This window comes from Lycium barbarum, chromosome 6 (assembly GCF_019175385.1).
Source record: "Lycium barbarum isolate Lr01 chromosome 6, ASM1917538v2, whole genome shotgun sequence".
Taxonomy (NCBI): domain Eukaryota; kingdom Viridiplantae; phylum Streptophyta; class Magnoliopsida; order Solanales; family Solanaceae; genus Lycium; species Lycium barbarum.
The window spans coordinates 109,784,572-109,810,889 of NC_083342.1; the positions used below are offsets into that span (position 1 = coordinate 109,784,572).

Here is a 26,318-nt window from a genome sequence, read left to right on the forward strand (position 1 = left end):
CAAAACTTGTAGGATAATTTTGCACAAAAAAAGAGACCTCGAATGCCATTTAAAATAAACTATAAATGTTGATAAGATTTAAAATAAAGAATGCTATTTTACCATGAAGCTTGCAAGAAATACGACATTTGCATATAAGTGATAACTTTTAAGAAAGGACTTAGCACATTTAAACTTTGAATAAAATCATGTGACATGCATATGGCAATGTAAAAATCTAAACTTATTTTTTCTTTAAATGTGATGGAAAGGGTATGAGTTTTTCTTCTTCTTTTTCATTATCTTTTATTACATTGCTTTATAAATAAATAAATAAATAAATAAGAAAAATACATAATTGATCCAAACTTGAAAAGTTAATGGAAATATGTTTGAATTTATATTCGCATATTAGTGATGTTTTGAAATTAAGATAATAAGAAATAAATATGATTCCTTTAACTCAACAATATGAATTTATGCTATCAATTATTCTAGAAGTAATTATTATAGATACCGTAAATAGCTTTAATATAAAAGGGAAAAGAAATGAAATTTATGGGAGATTAATTGTGAGTTCCTCCCCTAAATTCACTACCCGTTATACTAGAGTTAACCCGCTAAATTCGCTAAGGGTTCATCTAAATCAGAAAATAAAACAAAGTAAAAGGTTAGTTGCATATACAAATCAAATGCATGAAAATGAGATAAAAGAGGCAAATCATATCAAATGGACCCGGCCCATTTTGGGATAGCTGGATCTATTTGATGTTGGGCTTCGGCCCAACAACTTTTATATTGCTGCGGACTGGGCTGCTGCTGCTGGGAATGGGCTCGGCCTATTTCTAATACTATTCAGAACTGTTTGGGCTTGGCCCAGAATCTGTTTTCCATTATTTTGCCGCGGACACGAGCTGGACAGAGAATGACTCGGAAGATTTCGTTGGGCTTTTAGCCCAACTTCGAATGCGGGCGAAGAACGAGTCCCTCAGACTCATGTGCGATGGTCATGCATAAAATGAAAGGAAAAAGATTAGTGTGCAATCGATGAATTATGTTAAAACATGTAAAAATATAAACTCAAGCAAACTAACAGATTGTGTATATTTTAAGTATACACAGATCTATCTCCGAATCAGCTGGCACCAATCAAGCAAATTAACTAAAATCTTTACATCTTATGATATACCCCAAATGGGGAGAATTAGATACTGCCTAACCATGGGAAATCAAAACAGGGAAAACAGTGATACCATGCACCCACATTAAACATGCTATACAAAGAAAAGGATTTGGACATAACAACCAGCCATGAAGAAACAAACAGGGGAAGTGATAAATCACAAACAGCAATGCAAAATTCAAGAAGTAAAACAGGACAAGGATGAAGTTTGGTATTCATGATCAATAAGATATCCAAAATGAGATGCAATACCACAGAATTCACCAGGGAGAAACCAACTATGCAAGACTACTGAGAATGAAGTCTTAATACAGAATTCAGGCAATCCAAAAAAATCAAACTCAAGGTGCTGATGGTTTTAGTTATAGACTCAAATAACAAAGGTTAAAGACAGTACCAGCTAGCTAATTAATGGATATTGTTTCGAAAATATGTATGTAGACATGTAATACTCATTAATGTTAAAGGTTAAAGACTGTAGCAGCTAGCCAATGGATTGATATGGCTTTGAAAACATGTGTAAACATATACAAGGATTTCCTGTAATCACCTCAAGTCATGTCATACTAAATCCTTAGCCAACTAACAAGGTTTATACTAATCTCAAACCACTTAACTGAAGTAATATCACAAAGCATACTAATGAATGAAAACAACTTATACTGATCTTATGCATGCAACTTGGACTTATGCAAACTCTCTATGGCATAAGGCAAATTTAAAACAGGACAAACAACAATTTGAAATAGTTTTAAACTATATTAATAGCAAGATAGGGTCTAGTTCTATATGATTGAGATTTAACCTTCGATAAACGAACTAAGATTAACTTAAAGGTACTACACAGGAAGCTAATACCCATAAACATGATTAAACAGGATTCAAATATGAGCAAACATCTTCGAACTAAGAACTATTGAGCATGCTAGGCAGGAATGATTATCAACACCCATAAGCAAAAGGGCTAAACAAGCAATTAACTACCATAAATAACATCCTAGAACACATATAAGCAGAAAAGAAACAATTAAAATTCAAAATAATTAAAAGAGAAAATTCACTGACCTTCTTCGGGTGCAGCGAAGTGGGTGCGAAGCCTTCGATACACACTCAAACACTTCAAAACTCAATTCACAGACATAAAAGAGATTGATAAAATTGAAATTTTTGCTTGGGGGATTTTAACGACAAAAACGAAGGCTTTTTGTTTCTATGGAACTTTTTCAGACTAAAAGACTCAAATTTTTCAAGGGGGTTTGTGCGGCTGAGAACTTAGTTTCTTTGGGGGGTTTTCCAATCCAAAAATCCTCTTCCTTTCCGGGGGCTCCTTTGATCGAAAAAAAAAACCTTTCTTTATAATTGCTTGAAGGGCGAGAGAGGGAAGAGCGTGGGGAACAGGAAGGTGTGGGGAACAGGGGTGTCGGAGAATGGCAGAAGCGTGGGGAACCAACGGAGGTGGGGGTGACAGGTGAGGGAAGAGGCGAGCAGTGGGGTAAAGTGGGAGTATAGAGGAGTGTGGGGTGGTAGAGGTCACGTGGGGGAGACACGATGAAGTGGGGGTGTCAGGGAGCGTGGAGATGCAACGGCGTGGAGGAATCGATAGGTGTGGGCGTGATATGGTGAATGGAGGCGGGGATCACGTGGTGTGGTAGGGGTGTGTCAGATGAAACAGTGGGGGTGAGGGTGCGATGGAGTGGAAGGTGGAGGTGGTGGGTTGGTGATGATGGTAGGTGACGATGAAGGGGTGTAGGTGGCGGAGGTTGGAGGCGGTGAGGATGTGGCGACAGGGAAAAAGAGAAGGGGAGGTGCGGCGGAGGAGGGTTTGGGAAAGGGAAGAGGAGGCGGAGAGAAAAGAAGATGAAGAAATGAAGGGTAGGTTTCCCTTATTTTGAAAATGGTGCGGGTCGGACCCGGTCCATAAATGGACTGGGTCAATTTTTAGACTGAGTAATAAAAGGATGGGCTAGTGAATTAAAACATAGACTGATCTAAAAATTGAGATAAAAGATATGGGCTAGCCCAAAAATATTAGGAGTTAATCGGACTTTGATTTGGAGTCCGATAAATTAAAAATACGGACTGAGTGCACGAAATAGTTTGGCTTCTAAATTTAAATAAAAGGCCTGTTTAAACAACTTGTGTTAAAATATTGCTCAATATGAAATATGCAATCCTTAATGCTCAGATAAAAAAATGGCGTTGCAATAGCCGTGCAATAATATTTCGAAAAATCCGCAATAAAATAAACACTATTATTTAATTATGCAAAGATACATGCGATGCGTGTGCCTGAGCTGGTAAAATGCCAAAATGATAAAAATTGTGAATTATAATAATAGTAATAAATAATAGTAATAATAATAATAATAATAATAATAATAATAATAATAAAATAATGGCTAGTGACTGTAATAGAAAAAATGAACACCGGTATTGATAAGAGGCTAGTAATTATAGTAAAATACAATATATATTTTTTAATTTTTCCAAAAATATTAGAAGCGTAAATAGGTATTTCGGAGGAGAGGCGGGACAAAATTGGGTGTCAACAGTTGGTCTGAGATATGATATATTGCATACAACAACACTTGTGTGCTTCAGATCAATAAATTTTGATAAATTCTCCCCTCATATTTGGTTCAGGGTTAGGAACTAGATATTTTCATCTTTTAGCATTTGATGTGCGGTACATGATTAATGGATATACCATGATGCACACAAATGGATTTTCCCAAAGACAATGGGGACATATGTCACTAAAATAAATGGGAGAGAATAAGCAGCTAAGAAATATGTTGTGAATTATCATCAGTATGATCTTCAGATAATTCAAGTCAAATGCTGGAAGCATTTCCTGACCCAACTATTTCATATTTCATCTGCAAAATGCTCCTAATGTCCCTGAAGGACAGAGTCTACAACATGCATGGAGCATGGTAGACCAATCGGTTCCAAATATAATAATCCTTGAAAAAAGGGAGGAGCAAATGATCATAATAAGGAGGCAAAGTGCTCTTGAAGAGCCGACGACATAACACTTCATGAAACCTTATGCGAGGTTCAGGTACCTGAAAATAATGAAGTGATGAGATCTCAGTAAGTTATGTCGAATTGCGAACCGATACAACATGATATCTTGTCGACAATATTTTGATACAATATAGCGCAATATTGTAAAAGATTGTGAGGATCTAAATTCTACGTCTATTAAAGCATGCTGACTTAGAAATTATTATCAAGTGAAATGACGCATCTTGGTAAGCATAAAGCTTATTTGACCTGCTGTCCAGACACCAGAAGATGTCATATCATTTAAATAGAAATAGATGTTTTCACATCCTATATGAATTACTTGACAAAATTTATATGAAAATTTCTGAAGGATTCAAAATGCCTGAAGCATATACAAATTCTTGGAAAACTTGTTTATAAATCCTTAAATGGATTAAATGAATCAAGGCTGATGTACTGAAATCGCCTTAATGAATATTTATTGACGAAGGGTACCAATAAGATCATGTTTACCCTTGTCTCTATATGATAATCAGAACCTTTCATATTATTATGCAAGTTGATGACTTGAATATTATTGGAGCTCTTGAAGAGTTTCCAAAAGCACTTGATTATATCTGCTGAAATGAGAAAATTGAAATGGTCCTGAAGTACCATATATTTGTGCAGTTGATGCATTTATATATCTTGCTATAACTACAGGCATGATATAATTTACTCCAACATGGAGTTATTGAAATAGATCAACTGCACATTGCAAATGAAAGCCCTGATATGAATGTATTTGTCCTAACCAATACTGTCAAGTGTTTTGGACATACATGGTATTCATCTGATCGACATAAGAATTCAATCCAAATGTTTTATCTATTTTCATGAAGGATTATTGTCATGACAGTCAAATCATAGAAAGACAACAAGAGATTATGAAGCAAGTCATGATGTACTTGTCCTAATTGCAACAATATTATACGGCGATGATGCAACTCTATCTGAGAAAGGAAGATGCAGATCATCAACCAGTTCGTCAAATGATCATTTGACAGATCTGATAAAAACTCTGTCAATCTCAAGATATGATAAGTTGGTATACAAGATTTGTTACATCATCGTCAAGAATTATGTGATGCTTTAATCAGGGGGAGTAAATACGCACTGTACTCTTTTTCCCTTGACCAAGGTTTTGTCCCATTTGGGTTTTCCTGGTAAGGTTTTTAATGAGGCAGCTCTCAAAGCGTATTATTAGATATGTGTACTCTTTTTCCTTCATTAGGACTTTTTACCACGGGGTTTTTTCCTAATAAGGTTTTAACGAGGCACGCCATCTATTAATGGTTTGAAGCAATCCGGGTGCATGTGGTATAACCGCCTTAGTGAATATTTGTTAAAGGAAGGCTATACAAATGATGCAATTTGCCCATGTGTTTTTATAAAGAAAGTAAGATCGGAGTTTGTTGTACTTGTTGTATATGTTGACGACATAAACCTTATTGGAACTCCTGGAGAGTTCAAAAAGGCAATTGATTATTTAAAGAAGGAATTTGAGATGAAAGATCTTGGAAAGATAAAATTATGCCTTGGTTTGCAAATTGAACATTTGACAAATGACATTTTTGTCCATCAATCTGCCTATACAGAGAAAGTGTTGAAACGATTTTATATGGATGAAGCACATCCATTAAGTACTCTGATGGTTGTTCGATCACTTGATGCGAATAAAGATCCGTTCCGACCTCAAGAAAAGAATGAGGAAATTCTTGGTCCAGAAGTACCATATCTTAGTGCAATTGGTGCACTAATGTATCTTGCCAATACCACAAGGCCTGACATAGCATTTTCAGTTAATGTGTTAGCGAGACATAGTTGTGCTCCTACAAAGAGACACTGGAACGGAATTAAACACATATTGAGGTATCTAAAGAGAACTATCGATTTGGGCTTATTTTATTCTAGCAATTGCAGTCCCGATCTTGTTGGTTATGCCGATGCAGGGTATTTATCTGACCCACACAAAGCTAAATCTCAAACAGGCTATGTATTTATTTGTGGGGGCGCTGCCATATCTTGGAGATCTACAAAGTAGTCTATTGTGGATACCTCATCAAATTATACTGGATAATAGTTATTCATGAAATGAGCCGTGAAGTTGTGTGGCTGAGGTCAATGATACATCTCATTCGAGAAATGTGTGGTTTAAAATGTGATAAAATACCCATAATCTTATATGAAGATAATGCAGCATGCATTGCCCAATTGAAGGGAGGATTCATAAAATAAGATAGGACAAAGCACATTTCACCAAAGTTGTTCTTCACACACGAGCTCCAAAAGAATAGTGATATCAACGTGCAACAGATTCGTTCAAGTGATAATATGGCTGATTTGTTCACCAAGTCTCTACCAACCGCAACTTTCGAGAAGATGGTGCACAAGATTGGAATGCGAAGACTCAAATATTTGGCCTGAAGTTCTCATCAGGGGGAGTTAATACATGTTGTACTCTTTTTTCCATACAAGGTTTTGTCCCACTGGGTTTTTCTTGTAAGGTTTTTAATGAGGCAACCAAAATGTATATTATTAGAAATATGTACTCTTTTTCCTTCACTAGAATTTTTCCCACTGGATTTTTTTCTAGTAAGGTTTTAACGAGGCATATTATCTATCAATGGACATCCAAGGGGGAGTGTTATAAAATATATATATATGAATGTCCATAGAGTCTAGATTTTTCACATGTCCTAAAAAGAATAGGTACATGTACATTTGGTGGCATGTATGAAATGAAGAAAATGAAGCAAGGTACATGTACATTTGGTGACATGTATGAAATGAAGAAATGAAGCAACACAAGTTTGATTTTAACTCTTGGTGTTGTCATTGATGACTTCATCAAGAGATTTACCATCTCTATAAATAGATGGTTAAGTTCTCAATTTGTAAGAGATATCAACAAGAAGTGAAATACAATCTCTCCCTCCTTTCTACAAAGTTATTAATTTGCTTCTCTTGTTTATTTCCAATTATATAGTTTTATAACAAGCCGTATGATTTAATAACAATATTTTCCTCTTCCAGCAACATGATTTCGTTCTTGTAGTAATATCCTTCCAAGTCAGCATAACAGACTTATAGGTAAGTGGAACTTGTCCCCGGTAAATAAAAACACTAAACTACAAAGTCTAATTTTGTAATGATGAGGCTTAATTACCAATAAAATAATGCATGTGTTGACGATTTATCCCAACTTAGAAGTAACAGGGAGGGGCACCACCTAACTTTTAGTATTGTGACTTATTGTAGCCGAACTTGGAAAGGACACGTAAAGCACAATTTATTAGCTGAGTAAGCACAAACACAACTTTCTCTTCCACGTACACCTATATTACTTTCTTTTGGCGGATTCCAATGGGCATATATATACATGGTTTTTTCTTTTCTGGGGTACTACTATACAAGTTTCCATTAGCTATGATGGGCCCCATACGCTTATATAATTAGTGTAATTTTTAATTGATTAGTAATTAAATTAAGAAAATTGGCAATCAATGACCTATTACTCAATAAAGTGAATTGAGCATCATGAGTTCAGAGATAAAAAATATTAGGTTATTAGAAAAAAAGGAAATTGTTCGTTGTGGTTTCCGCAAAGCGTAGTTTATTTCGAGTATCAATTGGGGGAAAAAAAAGTTTCGATGGGTTAAAAGATAAATAAAGCTTATCTTGTACTCCTTCTGTATAAAAAAAAATGTTCACTTAGCCTTTTTTTTTTTTGATAAAAAAAGGTATCCACTTATTAAGTCAAGAAACAATTAACCTTATCTTTTAAGACTTGCTCCTATTAAGTGTTATGTGATAAAATCTCAATGCTTATTTAATTAGGGATAGTTTAGTCAATTTAAATATTTTTTTCTTAGAGTGAGTAGGTTCTTAAGGGTATGCAAATGGCTAAGTGGACACTTTTTTTGATCCGAAGGGAGTATTTGTTAGATATTCTAAGATAAGGTAAAAATGGAAGTAGATAATTCATATTGTTATCTCAAGTAATTCAGAACTGAGACCTAAAGTAATATAAAACAACTTATAGTTTTTCAAATTTTTTGCTAAGAGGTTGCGTTCAGTTAGTTTTGAGTGTTTAATATGCGATTAGAAGTAGGAATCTAGTAGCTCAGTTAGTTGGTTACCTGAATTTTCACCTTGTTGGTGAGAGTTCAAATCTCCACGTTGTAATCCCCTCGCCCATTTCCCTTCCCCTACCCCTATGTAATAAAAATAAAAAATAAAAATATGTGATTAGAATAAATTATTTCTTTATAATCCACTGTTTTCTCAACTTCACAACGGAGTCGAAAAATACAAATTGTGTCCCAGAAAATGCAACGCATCCAAAGTTCCAAACGTTGATTTTTTGCTTATATCATTAAAACTTTGTTGTTATTCTAGGTAGCGTGATGTGATATTTTAACATTTATACAAGGCATACATTTATTTACATGTCACTAGTTTGATGAAAGAAAAAACTAAAAATATGTATGTGATGAAGTATTAAAGGACAACAAGATTCTTGATTTCGTTTGAATTTGCTAATTACTGGAGTAATTCCTTTTAAAGAAATGCCGGATGGAGTAGTTGAAGTTTGGTCTTTCCCAATTAATGTAATCAACTAATCAAGGAGTTAATTAACTTTCGTGAAAATGATAGAAGGAAAGGAGTTTATTTTATTCTTTTGTTTGGAGAAAGCAAAGGAAATTACTTGTTAATTATTAGATCGTTCCCTGTACATCAAGTAGTGTGGCGGAATGGATTACTGTTAATTAAATGTCTCGAATCCGATCCTAATGAAAAATTTCTTGATAAGATGGACTTTTATTATTGATTGTTAAATAAAATAAATAGAAATTGTTCCTTTGGTCTTAAGAGATCATTATTCAAATCATTCTTCTACAATTTTCTTTTGCTAGCAATAAGAATAGTGGACCACGTTATATTTCTACAGGAAAGAAAAAAAACCCTTTCTACTGGAAAGAAAAAAACCCCACAGCTAAAGTAACAGATTTCTTGCAACTTGAGATCTCTTTTGGAGTCTTTTTCAATAGTATGTGTAGGTAATTTATCATTATCATAAAAATATCAAGAAATAAACATTCCACCAATGCCTTGCAAGCTAAAGCCAAATAAATACAACTGATGATAGCAAAAAAGAAAGTAATAGTATATAGTAGTAGATCCCAATTATTAGACAATCTGGTCCCTTATTCATCACTGCTCGGACCCACCATTCCCAATCTAATCTTCTACTACCTATCTATTCATCCAGTCAGCAAAGATAGTTTGTACTATGTAATTCGTATATACTCCACTACTTATAATATACCCCTTCCAGTTAAATTTATATAACATTATATACTTATGTAATTCTATAGTAATTAAATTTATACTTTTTATTTATTTTGCATGAGAAGTTTTTACAACTTTACAAATGTTATGGAATAGCATATTTAAGATTATAAGTTTTATAACCACATAAATGCTATGACATATTTAAAATCTCAAATTTAAAAAGATTTTAATTTAAAAAAAAAAAAAACCATATTGACTCAAACTGTGTCATATTAAGGGAGTTACATTTCTAGGTGGAGCATAATTTTGATCAACAGTAATATGTATTTCTTTTTCAACTCCACTACTATGTTCACGTGTGTCAAATTTTCACTCGTATATATGAAAATTTTACTAGAGACTCAGACCCCAAAACAACAAGTTATATGATCATCCTACTTGCCTTTACACACAAATATTGTTTTTAGTATTTTCTTCGCTTCAAATGTAATAAAATGCGAGCAAAACGTGTCTTGTTTAATCACAAGTCTCTTCCTTAAAGCTAAACATAACAAACAAAAGTATTGTATATACAAGCTAGGCATAGTGTAGTGTGAATTATACAAAATTTCAATTTTCAGGAAAAATATAAAGAAAAGCTATTAAATGACGTCCTTTAGGAGAAAAGCTATTAAAACGACACAGGATAACGTGCAAAACTGTAAACAAAAACTGACAGACGAAGAAGTAACTGAAAAAAAAAGTATGCTGAAAAAACTGCTGGCGCTAAGGGGTGGTAGTGGGTCTCTTTTCTCTGACAGAGGATGACTAAAAATCGTGTCCTTTGAACGAAACTAAAAGTAAGAATAAACCAAAAAACACGTCATCCAGATTATATATCCTCTTGCATATCCATCTTTTTTTTTTTTTTTTCCCCTTGTCTTCACTGTTTTCAGGTTAGTAGATGTTCAAAGATAATTGTTTGATTTAATTGACATGTTTGAACTTTGAAGTTGTTGGTAATTTTCTTGTTATTATTATATTATTTTCTTGTGGTGTTCTTCTCTTTTGCTTCTTGAAGTGGTGTAATAGTGTTTGCTGTATTAGTATCTGCTGCTGCTGATGATGAATATGTAAAGATTTGCTACATGGGTTTTGGGAGTTAAGTGTGCTTATAAAAGATTGATGTTTATGGTTCTTAATTATGCAAGCTTAAGTTACTTCTTTGTGGATTATGATAGTGAGAAATCTGTAGTTGCTTATTAGCTAACCCCTGTTGTTTTCTTTAATATCTAGTATGAATTGTTTTAATGGGGAAGAATTTTGGATTTGATCTTGCTCATTTGGTGGTTGTTGACTTTGCATGTGATTGTGTAAAGTTCTCTTTTTTGGTGTATTTGCTATCAGAAGACTAGTAAATTAGTCCCAAGGGGAGATTCCCTGCAGTGGGACTTGGAATAAGTAAGTTGTGGTTGAAACATTTTTTTGAGGGGCAGGAAAAAAAAAAAAGATTCTTCCAGAATATTCAGAGAGGGAGGGGTAAATTTGCAGTTGTGGTCAAACATCTTGAATGGTGCTTCATTTTTGTGTTGCTTTTGGGTTCTGTTTTGTGGATTTGTTGGTGTGTGAGGGTGGCTTGGCTAGCTTCAAAAACCATTGGATTTTATAATATTTGGTGGCAGATTTAGACTGTTGTACTGGTGAGGTTGTCTAATTAATCCGTGCACAAATTTATCATTGTATCTTTAGGTATGGCTGTCTTTCGGCACCTATTTCTATTATTACTCCTCTGTTCCAGAATATGATCTATAGCAAAGATAGGAATAGAACAGGCATTCACCTAATTTTGTTGATTGAATTAATTCTCTATTTGTACGTATTATCATATGGAAAACTTGAGATGTGAAGTATTTTATAATTTGAAATGAGCTTCACACATATTTTGTAGAGTATGTGGGCTTTCTGTTACTTATTACCGTAAGAAGTATTTTGTGGGGTAAAAGATGAATTGGGACTGGATCATTGCAAGGGGAGAGTGATGAAAGGTCTTGTCTTCATGCATTCTTATCCCTTCCTCTTTAAAGAACTACTCTAGTATTTAATATTGAGTCTTGTTCCTGGTGATGTTTTATGTTCTACAACACATTGGTTAACTTTCTAATTATTGGCTTTTGTAATGACGTCCTTTTCCTGCAAATCAGGTTACATCTATTTGTCAATATTGTTCATGTTTTATATGCTTGCTTTCACTTAAGTCCTCAGTCAGATGCATGAACCTTGATGCCCTCAGTGTCTGATTGACTTTTCTCTGTGACAGCAAAATGTGCAGAAGAATGAGTTAATAATGGCGGTGGCAGAAGCAAGAACAGCTTGGCAAAGAGTAGCTAATCGATGTTTGGTCCAGGAAGATGCCAAACGAGCTCCAAAGTTGGCATGCTGCTCATCAGCGTCACCCTCATTGAAACAAGTTGATACTGAGCCTGCAAATGGTGCTGATGCGCACGAAGCGTCTGGCACATATTTCCAGCCCTTTAACAGGAACTCTTCATATTGTGATTTATCCCCTAATTCAAGATGGTGGCTGCATCTTCAACCTAATTATGGGTATCGAAGAGGCTTAGTGAGTGAACCAGTAGATTCTCTGGATTCAGAAATGGAGAATATTGGACCAGTTTCAGATTCAACCTCTAAAAATAGCAAGTTATGTGATCAGAGTGAAAAAGTTGGTGGTTACGCGGATGAAATCAGTATTGGCCGATCTCTAGATTCTCAGGTTACAAGATCTACAAGCCATGTAAACAGTGGCTTGGGAGTTGGAAGCAGAGAACTAATAGATGTGTTTACTGAGATTTCCAAGGATAGTCTTAACCTTGAGGACACAGACTATCCTTATGAAGCAAGTAAGAAAGGTCTGGTTGATGAACTTTCATTTGATACAGAGTATCCCTGGATGGGTGTTGAGAAAACGGAGCCATGGTGGCGAACTGCTGACAGAGAGGAACTTGCTTTATTGGTTGCCCAGAGATCACATTATTTTATGGAGAATTGTGATCTTCCCCAGCCTCAGAATAATTTTGTTAAACGGGATCACGATGTGGACGTTGACAGTAAGAATTATGCTTCTTCTATGGGTCCAAAAGCTGGAACTATGCGTCAACATATTGTGAATATTCATCAACGTGGTAATCTTTCTTTTGAACGTCCATCTCAGTTATATGCTGAAGGGAACTTGCAGCTCCACACTTGCAAATCATCAAGGTATTGTGTAAGACTAGCTTCTCTCACTATTTTAATGTATTGTTCATCGTTTTTATACTCACAACTATGCTAATAATAATGGGAAAAATCTCTACTGCACATACATACAATTACACGCATCCATATACGTGAGGTTGAACTCTCGAAATATGTTGACCATATCTGTGTCTCTAGCATTCTTCTCGGCTTAGGACGTATTTAGATTTTGCTGTGCGTGTGCTTATCTTGACTGTGAGACTTCAAGGCAGGTTTTCTATTGCACTCGGTTGACAAACGTGCCTTTTTCCAGGATGAATTGCACAATTTATATGAAATGGGTCGCACCTATCCTTGTAGTTTGTTTTTATCTTGCTTGGTCCTTTTTTGTCAAACTGGAGTCATTTAGAGAAACAGGGAATTTAAATTTATGAACCCAATTGCTAAACCTAGTAACATGTATTTTCACTTTCAGTTTTCTTGTGCTGACAAACCATTCCTTATATATACTCCAATTACTGATATTATGTTTCTTCAAGAAGTTGAATTCCTTGAGATGGGTTCTCAGAATTTGGAAACTCAAGAGAACGATGATATTTTTATTTAGTTTAAAGAAGTGTGTCGATTTCTTATGCTGTCATGTGTGATTGTCCCACACATCAAACGCAATGAACATGAGAACTGTTGATTTCACATTCTCTTTTGATAAAATTGACACTTCACTCCAGATTTAGCAGCTCTTTAGATGTTCATTCTGTCCACCATAGTTTATTGATTTATTATGTTGTCAATTAGCTGGCAATCTGATGCATGCAACATGTTATCAGTTTTCTGTCATCGGAACAAGTGATCAATGGAGATAGCAGTATCATCTACTCCTCCACGTGAATGTGCCTATGCTCTGATATCCGCTTTTTCCTTTTTAATATTTCTAGGTTGATTTCAAATAGTATTTCTTTAGTGTGTCTATTTTACTACTTGTTCTTAAAAAGAGCTTTTTTTTACTTATACATAGTTTGAGGAATAGTGACCAAAAGCTTGTGCCTGAAACGAAGACATCTGGAGATGATGAAAGCAAGGCCCAACTACTAAAAGCACTTCGTCATTCTCAAACGCGTGCAAGGGAAGCTGAGAATGTGGCAAAGCAAGCCTTTGCAGAGAAGGAGCACGTCGTTCAGCTGGTCTTTAGACAAGCATCACAACTTTTTGCCTACAAACAATGGTTCCAGCTACTGCAACTAGAGAACTTCTACTTCCAGATTAAAAACAACAAAAACCAACCCATATCGGCCACATTACCAGTAATGTTACCATGGTTGCCCCAGAAACCAAAGAGACCGCGGAAGAAGCCTGCTAGGGTGAAACGAGCCCGTCCCAAGTATGACTTGAGCAGATATGCAGTTGTTTTTGCACTAGGTTTGGGTCTGGTTGGTGCAGGGTTGCTTCTTGGGTGGACGGTCGGGTGGATGTTACCGATGTTCTGAGCTGTGTAGATTGTATCCAATTTTCCTGTTAATATTTACTAGTTTTGTGAAGATTGGTTCACAGGGGAATTGACTGGGTGGTTGTGTCTATGTATGTTAGGTGTATGATTATCATTTCTACTATTACTTTGGTCTTAGCTTTTAGTACTTGAATTGAAAATGAAACACTGAGCTTTCCCTCAGCTTGTACTTGAAGACAAGCAAGCATGCATATACCTTAGGCCAGTTATGTTTTATCCTCACCAGAAACATGGTTTCTATTGACTGTTTTGTATAGTCATGATGAAGGAATCCATGGGAATTAGTATTATGCTCTGTAATTTCTTTTTCCTCTTATGAATTTTCTACATATGTCAGATATGTTCAGTGTCCTATTAGATTACATTTCATTTAATACGATAGAGGAATGCAATGACATTGACAAAATACTTCATTGCTATTTGGGAAGTTAATCAGTTTATTCTTGTATTATGATTTCTTTAGTCATCTTAAATGTGGTTGAATTATAAAAACATGTAGTTACGCTTCTTTTCGTTGGGTTTTATCAAAATCATTATATTAGACTGTATATAACTATCTCAATAGAGTGAATGATCAAATTGGAATCCCTTAGGAAAAGATGAACACTGTAATTTGAATGATTCTGTGACGCCCTATCTTATCTTATCTTGATTACCATTGTCTAAATTATAGTCTACTAGCCTTGATTTCATAATCCGCTAATGGTAAACTTTGAGCCTTCACATGCTCTTTGAGTAGTATCAAATATTGACCTAATATCTTCTACTTCTTGTTGATATATTTCCTTCAAACTGTTGTTCACTGCATTTCCCTTTCTGTTTGTGACCATAAAAATTGCGTAACTATTTCCAAACATTGCATCCATGCTACAAATTCCCCCCTTCGTTCAGAAAAATGTATATTTTAAGGGTAGTGGTCAATAACTATAAGGTCTTACGTTACAAACATATTAGGCGACTTCTTTTTCATTTGTCCAAGACTTATTGGACATAAATTATCTAGTATCTATATTGGCGAGAGATAGTAAATACTAATTACTCCGTGAAATAAGTTGAGCCCCCTTGTGCAAATCTGCTTATGCCACTGTTTGTGAATAAAATTCAACAACATACCAAGTGGGGTCTAGATTTACATAAAATTCAATGTTTCTGAAAAATTCATTCAACTAAGATGTTGGACAAGTAGAATTTGCAACGGGTTGACCTTCGAATGGACTGGTCTTTAATTTTTGCCCTTCAAAATTAAACTTATGTCTTCAAGGCCGTTGGGGCATAAATTTTAGGATGTGGAAATATAAGCTTTATTGTCACACAAAAAAGTTGTTTGTTAGGAGAGAGAAAAATGAAGGAAAGACCAGCACAAAATAGGGCCACTGAGCGTTACATGGGCCGGGTTGCTTGAAAATAACGGAGCCCATTAAACTCGCAATTGTTGCACAAATAGCCACCATTCTGGCGATAGGGAAATCTACGGGAAGAAGAAGATGGGAGTAATGGGGAAGTTGAGAATGTTCGTTGTCCAGGAACCTGTGGTAGCTGCCTCTTGTCTCATCGCTGGCTTTGGTAATTCTCTACTTGGATTGGGGATGCAATATACATATAGTCTTCATTTCTGATTATTCAATTTAATAATCAGGCCTCTATTGTTGTTGAATCTACCAAATCTTGATCTCTTCAGAGTTCATAACATTTATCTTTTTGTGCTCCGTATAATGATTATTTCGATACCAGCTTCCCTGAATGCTTGATTATTAACTCCCTGTAAATTTATATGATCGCTAATTTGGGTATTTTAATTTTGCATTTGGGCAATAATTTTTATTGAGGTTCTAAGTAGGTTTTCATAGCATAACTAGTGCAACCTTAAGGTAGTGATTGGAGCATCTGTGATGGAGGATATATAGAGGTTTTTGGAGTTGCGATTAATGGGATAATGGGAGTACACTGGGTATGTTGTTGTTGTTGTTGTAGTAAAGGGTTGGGGCCCAGAATCTGTGAACTGACTGTAGAGAATGGGTTCCTCTTATTGTGTTTCATGCTCAGATCAGCCTAACTCCTGAATGCAAAAGCTATATCTGAGGTCTATTAAGGCCAAAAAAAACCCTAGTATGCATCTTAAACTCTTAGCCTAGTTTACCAGCTGCATTTTGATAGAGGTGACAGAGTGAGACCTAATGAAGAGTGTACATTTCTGTTTTTTAGCATTAAGTATGTACTCATCTGCATATCAAGCAGATGAATCCACAGTATAGGAATAATAGACCAGGAAGTGCTGTACTGAAACGGAATGGTGGGAAGAGCAGCGGTTATCAACCTCAGCTTCTGCACGTGTTTATCTATATTCTTCAAATTATATTTAGTTTAAGATTGTAAAAGCTGATCATTTTCAGATTTTAATTTTGATCAATAAGTGGGATATTTTCATTGAGACTATATACTAATTGACATATTCATCTGACCCCACTGGTTTTGAAAATTTGGAGCAACTGTTTAGCCAATGATCGTGCAGGTAAAATTCACCAACAACTCTGTTTTTTTGCCCCTTCTGCTCTTCTAGAGAGTCTTTACTGCCTGTTAGTTGTACGTATGGGTGTTGTCTGTTATTGCTTCTCACTAACACGTAGTGGATGAGTTTCCTGTATGGCACAAGCCATTAGGTCAGCCTTACTGGGAAGCCCTCTTGCGAAAGAAGTGTGTGTAGTTAGTAGCTCAAAAGAATTTTCTTGCTGAATGACTTGGTGCTTCCTATTAGCGACTCAAGAAGTTGGAGTCAATATGCATTGTGCAATGATGATAATTCAATTACCTACTGAAGTAGTATATATTGGATACTGTTTTGAAAGAAATCACTTTTTAACCTTTTATTCACATCTGCCTTTTCTCTTTGATTGGGAAATAGTTTGTCTAATATTGCTTGCAATTTCAGGTCTCTTCCTTCCTGCGGTTGTAAGGCCTATTCTGGACTCTTTTGAATCATCCAAGCAAGTTCCAGCTCCTGCTTTAAGTGATGTGAGTAATTTTCTATCTTCTTTATTTTATGCTGGTTTATGCAACTATGTTTTTTCCTCTTTTTAGTCGTTACCTCATCATGTTTAGATATGTTTTCTGCTTTGTTTTCTCTTGCTTATACATAAAGGTTGTAATCTTTTCTGGATAAGCATAAATGGTCCCTGTACAACCTATGCCAATTCATTCACATTCTTGTGGGTGCTAAATGGGATCAATGTCATCCATTTTTACTTTTGTTTTCTGTTAGGTGACATGCTTCGTCTCAGATTGTATGGGAGTGTTATAGCATCAAATTGTGCCAACCTAAGTGATTATTTTTCGTTATAAATGCTAAGTCAAGATTTGGTTGCGAGTTAAGAGATTTAGCCTCTACTTCTTCGATCAACCACCACTCGTAGATTCACTTTGTCTAAATTTGTCCTACTGGCTGCTAGATATCTCTCTAAGGTTAATATCATAGAGCTCTAGAAACTGGCTGCACGTAGCATTCCAGACTCAAATAGAGATTCTGTACGGAAATACTTTCAAACTGCTTATAAGTTATTTATGTCGTACGTCTACGAAGATCTTCAGCTGCTTTTCATTCTCTTCGTCGATTAACATAGTTTTCAACTTTGTGCAGGTAGTCGCGGGTATGACTGGTAAAAAACAAGGATAAGAGACTTGTGAGATTTTAGTACAACTAGCTCCTTGTAGTCTTATTCCATCCTTTTGTTTCATCTTGATCAGAAATGGAAATAAAGTCTTTTTTTGTGGATAACAGTTAAATATTTTGTTTAAGGGGAGAGCTCTCCTCATTTGTAAGCACTTGACAGTGCCACTTGGATTCAAATACCGAATTAGGCTTCACTTACAACCTAATTAAATGCATCTGAGGCTTATCATGATTCTGATTTGTCTCTTTTGGAATTGCTTTCTGGTTAGTTTTCTCTCAACAATTTAGTTCGTCTGAGCACCTTCCTCTTTCTAATTTGGCAACCTCGTATATAACTGAAGTGATCCGATATAATCATATTGCTACTAGTGTAAGCGACTGTTGGGAGGGAAAGGCTTCCTGTCTGAAGTATGTCCATACTATGACATACTTAGTTCTTTATTTATCAAGATGGAAACTCAAATTTTATGTTGGTGAATATTGGAGAGAAGGCTTCACTGCCTTGTGTCTCTATTGTTAGTTCTTTATTTGTCAAGATGGAAACTCAAATTTTATGTTGGTGACTATTGGAGAGGGCTTCACTGCCTTGTGTCTCTATTTACCAAGTATATTTGTCGGGGGGAAACTCAAAAAAGTTTTCCTGGCAGGGTGTTGCTTATGAGGAAGCCAGATATACTAGCTGCTTGGGTGTGCTTGTCGTGTAGCTTTGCGACTGGTATGACCTCCATTCGAACCGTAAATATTCACTTCAAGATGATGCAGGAGTAAAGTGAAAATGGAATCCAGAAAATGATCTCACAATATGTACAAAAATGTTCTAGTGAAATATAAGGCTAATGGTAGTAAATTGCTACATTCAGACGATTCACGATACATTTGTTTATATATCTCCTGCGTATTTAACCAGGAGTACTAACTCGAGAAAGCAACTATATCAAGTCTTCATTTAATCAGCATAATAGCTGATATTGAAAGTTAGCCGAGAAGCGCTTCTTTCTTTGATTTTTTGCTCTTCCATGGTATTACCTGCTTGAAACCCTCGTATATAGTTGCCTGTAAGATTTCAACAAGAACAATACTTGAGTTTAGCATATGCTGATCAAACAATGGAAGACATACTGACTATTCTACTGGATACTTGTTACTACCTCGTATCCTTTCAGTACATGTACTTTGTAATTCTTGCCAACCAATCTTAGGCATATTAAAAAAATCACATATGAACTTTTATCTCTCCCATAATTCTTACCGACTTTATTAATTGCTAACACACCCTTGGAGCTTTAATTGAGAAATGTTGGGATGGCCATGTTGAATATTGACAATGATAGCGTAGCAAGAAAAAAGTGCAAGGAGAAAAGTCTACACATCCCAATCCTTTAGTCCTTGTCTAAAACAGGTTTCAATCAGCTGCCAGCCCATATCCTTCACCCCCTTTTCCATTAACTGCGATGACATTGGGCGCCGTATAACTTGGGACATCATCTACCTAATTCAGTCAACCCCATCTATGGTGTAATAGTAGTTTTTACAAACATTGAGACATACTTGCTTACAGCTATTTGTGGATTGTGTAATTAATACCTACCCGTTGCCTAAAAGTGAAATTAACTAGGCCCCTTCTCTAGCCCCACTGTCGGCTTCTTCAACCTCACCTGCCCCAGTTATTAAGCTTTCTCATTAATCAATCTCTTTTCATTAGGATCCTATTAGTCTCTCGTTACAAAAAGGAAGTGCAAGGTAGTTTCTAGTTTAACTTATGAAATCATTCAGCAATTCTTCAAGTTCTATTTATTAAACAAAATGTAAACTAAGTAACAAGACTATAAGCGATCACAGTATCTCACTCCAAAAAGTTATAGAAATAGTTGAACGTTTTATAGTACAAGAACAAATTGTTAATCATTTAAAGGGTAGGGTGGGGCCGCTAACCTTCCAGCCATGTCTAGATTTGAGGTATATGGGTTCTAAATTTGCAAATATTGTATAAGGTCTAAGCAATACTTAATACTATAGGTCCGCCCTGGCTTCCAGCTTAGAGCGCATGAAACTTATCACTACTTTGGAGGAGCATTGAAATCATAGTTCATTAATTACAAAAAAGCTTTGGAGTAAAGGGATTAGGCGCAGAGTATGAATCAGTAATTAAAAAAAATAAAGATATAAAAAGAACTGGTTGACATGAAATGGGCAGAAGGAAAAAAAAAAAACTATTATCAAGATTCACTAAAGAATTTGCAATCAGGAGATGAATTGATTAGGAGTAATATATGGAGTTGCAAAGACTTACCCAAATGTGAGTCTTAGCCTGGGAGTGACCTGAGAAGCTTCCACTTCTCTCAAGTGTTGCCATTTTAATAGTGCATTCATTATTAAGACTAACACAATCTGTTGAATCTGTAGAAGATGGAAACCCAAAACTACACTCATCAGTATCACCAGGTTTACTTTTAACAATAGGTCGGCGCCACCACCTTTTGCTTTCAGATTTCTTCTTACCAAGAACAAATGCACTGAGTTGTCCTGTTTCTGAACTAGCACTACTATCAAAAGACCCTAGTCTACGACGTCGATCCCTCAATAACCTGAAAGAAGAAAACTTGGGCTTGCTAGTAATATAAGGGCCATCAAGAACAGTAGTGGGAGATGTGGTTTTATTTGTAGATTCCATGTAGTAATTGTAAAGCCTAGGAGGTGGCTCTAAGCATAATTTAGGCTCATTGAAAATATTGGTGTTTGGATGAGGGATTAGGTCAGTACATGGACGAGGTTTACCAGGTTTTTCTTCCCAAGAAAATGGTATTGAAGCTGAAGTATGAAGAGGGGTTAACATCCCTAAATCATCAGGTGAATTTACTGAAAATAGAGGAAGCTTTAATGTTGAACTTGTTTCTGTTTTTGTCCCCATGGCTCTGTTGTTTTGGTGCCGTGTAATAGGGTTTTTATTTAGTTTGAAGAGAAAAGGAAGAAAGGGTATGTTTTTTTTTTTTTTTTGTTTCTTTGATGGTTTGGTTCACATAGGTATAGAGCAGACTAATAGTATCAGTTATGGCCGATCATTTTTATACAGAGGAAAAGACGAATGACTAAATAATGCATTTGCTCCCACGTTCTTCTTGACTTCTGGAATACTATCATGTTGTATTAATTGACTCGACTTTACTGTTAGCTGACATGATGTGAATAACTTTTGCTTTTCTCGTTTGTGTTCATCTACTTACGTAAATACAAAGCCTAATCATGAAATTAAAGTCTATTCCACTATATTTAGAGCCCGTTTGGATTGGTTTATAAGTTGCTTATAAAAGCTCTTTTCATGCTTTTTGAGTGTTTGACTGGCCAGCTTAAAGCCATTTTGTGCATAAAATAAGTCCAAAAAAATAATTGAGTCCATTTAGCTTAGCTTATCTAAAGCAGCTTATAAGCTAAAAACAGCTTATAAGCTTAAAAAAATAAGTTAGCCTACCCCAACTTATTTTTTTTTTGGCTTATAAGCTGCTTATTTTAAGCCCATCCAAACAGGCTCTTACTTCCTCAGTTTCATTTTTGTTTATCATAGTTTGTCTTGGTATAAATTTTTTTTTTTTTTAAATGTATGATCTTAAATATTTCATCACTCTTGTGTGGCTATAATACTTTTGAAATTTGTGATCTTAAATATATTGTAGCATTAGTATGACTATATAAGCTTCTCATTTGGAAAATATTGAAATGCTTCATTTTTCGAATAATCTAGTAAGAATAGTATCGAAAAAGGTGAAACGGAAAGAGTAGTATTTTATGTGACAATGAATGTAAACTTAGAATAGATATATTTTTTAATTCAATTTTTAAGATATGCACGAAAAAAGTGTGTCGTACTAGTGGATTAGCCCAGTGTTTATATGGAGAAAATGAAAGGGTTGAAATTAAGAAGAAATTTTGACCATAATAATTTGCTAAATATTGAGTGCGCTTTGACTATAAGAATGGTTATGATTACTTACTTACTGTAAAGATAGTAGCAGCCTGTGCTATACAAAGTCTTCGATTGACATTATTTGGTGAAATAATTAATGTTCTTGGACGATGATATTTAATAGGATGGAGAAGTATTTGTTTTCTTTTCAATTTATGTTTTTCCTGTGAGAATTTACAGTTTGTTTGGGACTTGGGATGAAGGATAGCATTGGATTCTAAAGCATAATAGGAAATGTCAGCTCTTTTCAGAAATAGATTGGACATTTTTGCTTGAATTTTACCTAAAAATCGCCTTAACGCCACGCATACGTCAAGACCTTTGCACATTTTTATGTACAGAAAACAGGAATTCAACTTTCTGTCCCTGTTGAATCTGCAAATGGCTTGTCAATTCTAGATGGTGCTTTTTTAAAATTTTCAACCAGATCAAGCTATCCTCATTTCATACAAAATTGTTTATTTTATCTTTATGATGTGTGCCATTAAAGTTTTTCTTGTAGGAAATCTACATTGTCCTTATCTTGCACTCATTTTATCAAGGGAAAAGGTGCAAATATACCCCTAAACTTTGCGATTTAGAGCAGATATGTCCCTCATTATAAAAGTGGTGCATATATACCCCTGCCGTTACAAAAATAGTGCAAATATACCCCTGTAGTTACAAAATTGTGCAAATATACCCTTTTCACTAACGGAATTTTTAAAAAAAAATCATTTAATTTATTTTTTAATTAAAAAAAAGTCTACCTATATTTTCCTTAGTAGACATAATTTTCTAAAGCCACATGGTAATTTTTTTTTCTGGTGGGTCGGGTCTGGTAAGTTTCAAAAAATATCTCCGTGACTTTAAAAAAATAAGTCTACCCATACATTAAGGAATATTTTGGTCGTTTTCTCGTGCCCTTTTTTTTTTTTTTTTTATGTTAAACGGAGTTTCAAATAAAGTTATTTTAGTCATTGTTAGAATATCCACTAAATGTGAACTAATATTAACTTAATTATTGTGATTTATCAAACAGCTAAGCATATACAATTGATAGACAATATTTTGGGCATATATTTTACCCTCCATATTTAGTTTGTGTCACTTCATGTATTAGTGTTTGCTGGTAATGATATGGGACTTGTTGAAGATTGAATAGAGCTCGTTAGGGAGAGGCTTATTAGGTCAATCTGTGATGCCTACAACTATATTATTAGGTCCCTTCCCCTTTCTCCTCAACTCTAAATAAGTGGCAATTCCTAAGTGGGCTAATGAGAAAAAGACACAGCGAAATATTCCATACATGTAGAGAGGTAAGAATCGCTCAAAAAGATATATAGCACTCCTTGGTATATCTGTCACGAGTCCAATTTTGGTCATGAACTCGCAACTTCACCAAAAGCAAGGAGGGAGGACTGGGAAGGCCGATGACTACATGAGGGGAAAGGTTTAGTACAAGCTTTACCATGCATGACACTGAAGATGTTTCCGAAGATAAGGGTATAGAGGATATGCCTTAATGCGTCAAAATAAACAACTCTTAGATGAGAACAAGGAGATCATGTCGGACGAGTTGCCATGCGTCTATACTAAGACAGACGTCAACCCCCATATATGATCTTATAATTTTGCAGAATGACCTAAATTCTTTGTAAACAGTAGTTGGGGCACAATCATTGTACGTGACTCCCTTTATGAGGATGTTTTCCTTCTCCTGAGGTTACAAGGCTATTTTCCCCATAATAGCCTCGTTAAATCAAACATCTTTGCTGGTATATCCAAATAACAGATAGGGATCTTCATTTTGCCTTTGACAATCAAATGAAATATTAAATAACCCGTCCTCCCTGCTTTGAAATAAGGGGTGCTTCTGGTCCCGTCGCACGTCGTCTCTCCCTGTTGAGGTATTTTTAATGTCAGTTATATAATCCTTGGACTGATATAAGTATTCACGTCCAAACTTTACTAGTAAAATATATGAGGAAGTTAGTTTAACTATGCTTATAACCATTTTTTTGAAGTAGTAACGTATAAGGTCACCCAACTATGATAATGATCTCTCAAGGTCATGTTTCTTTGTTTTGTAACAACAAGGTCACCTAATTTTTCCTATATCATATCAAAAGTTACTCAATAAATATTTGGCCAATAAAATATGACATGACATTTAATTTAGTCCACATAGACTTTTTTTTTCTAAGTCCACATGGCAAAAAGACCTGACCCGACCCAAACCCAAAACCCTTATTAACCCTATTCTCTTTTAATTAAAATAGAGTTTTACTCTCGTTGAAAAAAATTGGCCCATCATTTTATTAAAATTGTGTTGTCTTCTTTTTCCTTTCTCTCGGGCGAAGTTCATAAGGATTTTTTGAACGACATAAGAGAATAGTTGCAAACTGCCTGTTATCTTGTTATGGAAGGAATATGAGAAATCTAATTTCGTTACTGGTTTCTTTGTTTATATCTTAGTATATCCTTATTCTTTTATGCCGTTAAAAAAAATCTTTATGGACTTCGCCTGAGAGAAAGAAAAAGAAGACGACACGATTTTAATGAAATAATGGGCCAATTTTTTTTCAGAGAGTGAAACTCTATTTTAATTAAGAGAGAATAGGTTTAACTTGGATTTGGGTCGGGTCGGGTCGGGTCTTTTTGCCATTTGGACTTAGATAAAAAAGAGGATAAGTCCGTGTGGATTGAATTAAATGTCATATCATATTTTACTGGCCAAATATTTATTGGGTGACTTTCAATGTGATATAAGGTAAGTTGGGTGGCCTTGTTGTTACAAAACAAAGAAACGTGACCTTGAGATCATTACCAATAGTTAGGTGACCTTCTGTGTTACTACCTACCATTTTTTTCATTCTTTGTGCTCTCTTTCCCGGGATTTTTAATATTATTATTGTTAAACTAATAAATTAAGACGAAACTATTATGTTGAACACTTTAAAAAGGAAGCGTGGTAGTACCATGAACCATTCCATTTCCAACCAAAAAAAAAAATGAATAAATAAACCATCCCCACTTATTCTCCTCATCGACAATTTACAGGCACATACACTTATGCCAGAAAGATTTTAGAGACTAGTTGTTCAAATCAATCCTTGAAAAGTTAAATATGATTCTAGTAAAAGAGGAGGAATATTGGTATTGTACGCAAAAGTAACTAAATCTAGAAACCAAAGCTGGCATTGAAGAAAGGTGAGAATGTGAAAAAGCCAAATGATTCAGCTATAAAAATTCAATTTTAGACCTCAGCCAGAAAAAGAAACAACTCAGACTTAGAAAAAGAAAAGGAAAAGAAAGAAAACGTTGGGTCTTTCCTACATCATTTTCAAATTAAAGAAAGAAAAAGGAGAGGGCCAAAAATAAAGAATACTAGTCATTAAAGAGAAACAAAGATAGGAGTTTATTTTTCTGGGCACCTTTATCTTTGGGCTCGTCCTTTGACTTTGTATTGTTCTTTTCCTCAAGTAAACAATATCAAGTGAACATTCAATAATCAAAACTTTAAAATAATCTATAGAAAAAAGAAAAAAAGTTAACGTGAAAATGTTATAATAGTATACAAATTGTCCACCACTTTAATCAAACGGTGGTAGAAATAAAAGTGTGCATTTTTTCTGGCCAGCCTTTTGCTTTTTGTAGGGCTGAGCCATAAAGCAGTGTATTTGTTTGGTACGCGGGATAAGGTGGAATATCCTAGGATTAACTTTATACCTTGTTTGGTTGAAGGTATAAATTTATTTCGGGATAAATTTATACCTTCAACCAAACAAGGTATAAAGTTTATCCCAAAGTTAGTCTAGGATAACTCATCTTATCCCATCAAGGTTGATATTATTTCATCCCACCTCCGGGATAATTTAGTCCAAATACTGGGATAACTTTAGGGTAATTCAAATCCATCCTTAGATCAGCAAAAGTAGCTTGATTTGATATATGTTTTGTCTTATTAATTTGTGGACCAAAACTCCCAATTTTTTTGTGATTGATATATCAAAGTAGTTAATCATTCCCTTTCATGTAAATATGTGGAACGCTAATTTGCCAACACCCCAGCCTGTGTTTCCAAATAACGCACGAGTATATCTTCCTTAGAATTGCTTCTTTATAAAATGCCACATGATGTAGATTCAGATGGATACGTGCACCCTAGAAAAAGATATTAGATTATTTGAAGTTGAAAGCAAAGTCGACTTGAGGATTCGATGAAGCACGTACCACAAAATTAAGAGATAGGAATGGCGGAAATCGAAAAAACTTTTAAACAATAGAGAGTTCATTACTTAAATGATCACTTCAAGTCTTCAACTATTTACGAGTATGTAGTAAAGTCGTCTTCTTCTATGTTGTTGCGTAAAAGTCATTATTTTATAGTGCACTAACAATTATCTTGGCCGATTTTGTAAATGTTCGAACACCCAAATCTTGATTTGGCATTTATATCAGTTTATGTTGACTAAATTAATCCCAG

General features: G+C 35.0%; 3 protein-coding genes across 5 annotated transcripts; 2 read left to right on the plus strand and 1 right to left on the minus strand.

Annotated features, from left to right (window-relative positions):
- The first annotated feature begins 10,193 nt into the window (after positions 1–10,193).
- Positions 10,194–14,579, plus strand: LOC132645421 (uncharacterized). 3 transcript variants are annotated; one of them, XM_060362395.1, is made up of 3 exons: positions 10,194–10,350; positions 11,808–12,748; positions 13,740–14,579. In XM_060362395.1, exons 2-3 carry the CDS (start codon positions 11,835–11,837, stop codon positions 14,206–14,208), a joined length of 1,383 nt encoding a protein of 460 aa, XP_060218378.1. In that variant the 5' UTR covers positions 10,194–10,350; positions 11,808–11,834; the 3' UTR covers positions 14,209–14,579. The 3 variants fall into 3 exon arrangements, with proteins under 3 accessions (XP_060218378.1, XP_060218379.1, XP_060218380.1); XM_060362396.1 differs by having other exon boundaries at positions 10,291–10,446; XM_060362397.1 differs by lacking the exon at positions 10,194–10,350 and adding an exon at positions 10,393–10,509.
- A 1,054-nt stretch (positions 14,580–15,633) lies between these two features.
- On the plus strand, positions 15,634–18,124 carry LOC132645424 (uncharacterized). Its single transcript, XM_060362400.1, has 3 exons — positions 15,634–15,791; positions 17,155–17,237; positions 17,860–18,124. Exons 1-3 carry the CDS (start codon positions 15,713–15,715, stop codon positions 17,893–17,895), a joined length of 198 nt encoding a protein of 65 aa, XP_060218383.1. The 5' UTR covers positions 15,634–15,712; the 3' UTR covers positions 17,896–18,124.
- A 571-nt stretch (positions 18,125–18,695) lies between these two features.
- LOC132645423 (uncharacterized protein At4g00950-like) lies at positions 18,696–21,023 on the minus strand. The gene is made up of 2 exons (XM_060362399.1): positions 20,183–21,023; positions 18,696–18,945 (listed from the first exon to the last, which is right to left on the minus strand). The coding sequence occupies exons 1-2, from the start codon at positions 20,798–20,800 to the stop codon at positions 18,868–18,870; spliced, it is 696 nt and encodes a 231-aa protein (XP_060218382.1). The 5' UTR covers positions 20,801–21,023; the 3' UTR covers positions 18,696–18,867.
- Between the last annotated feature and the right edge of the window lie 5,295 nt (positions 21,024–26,318).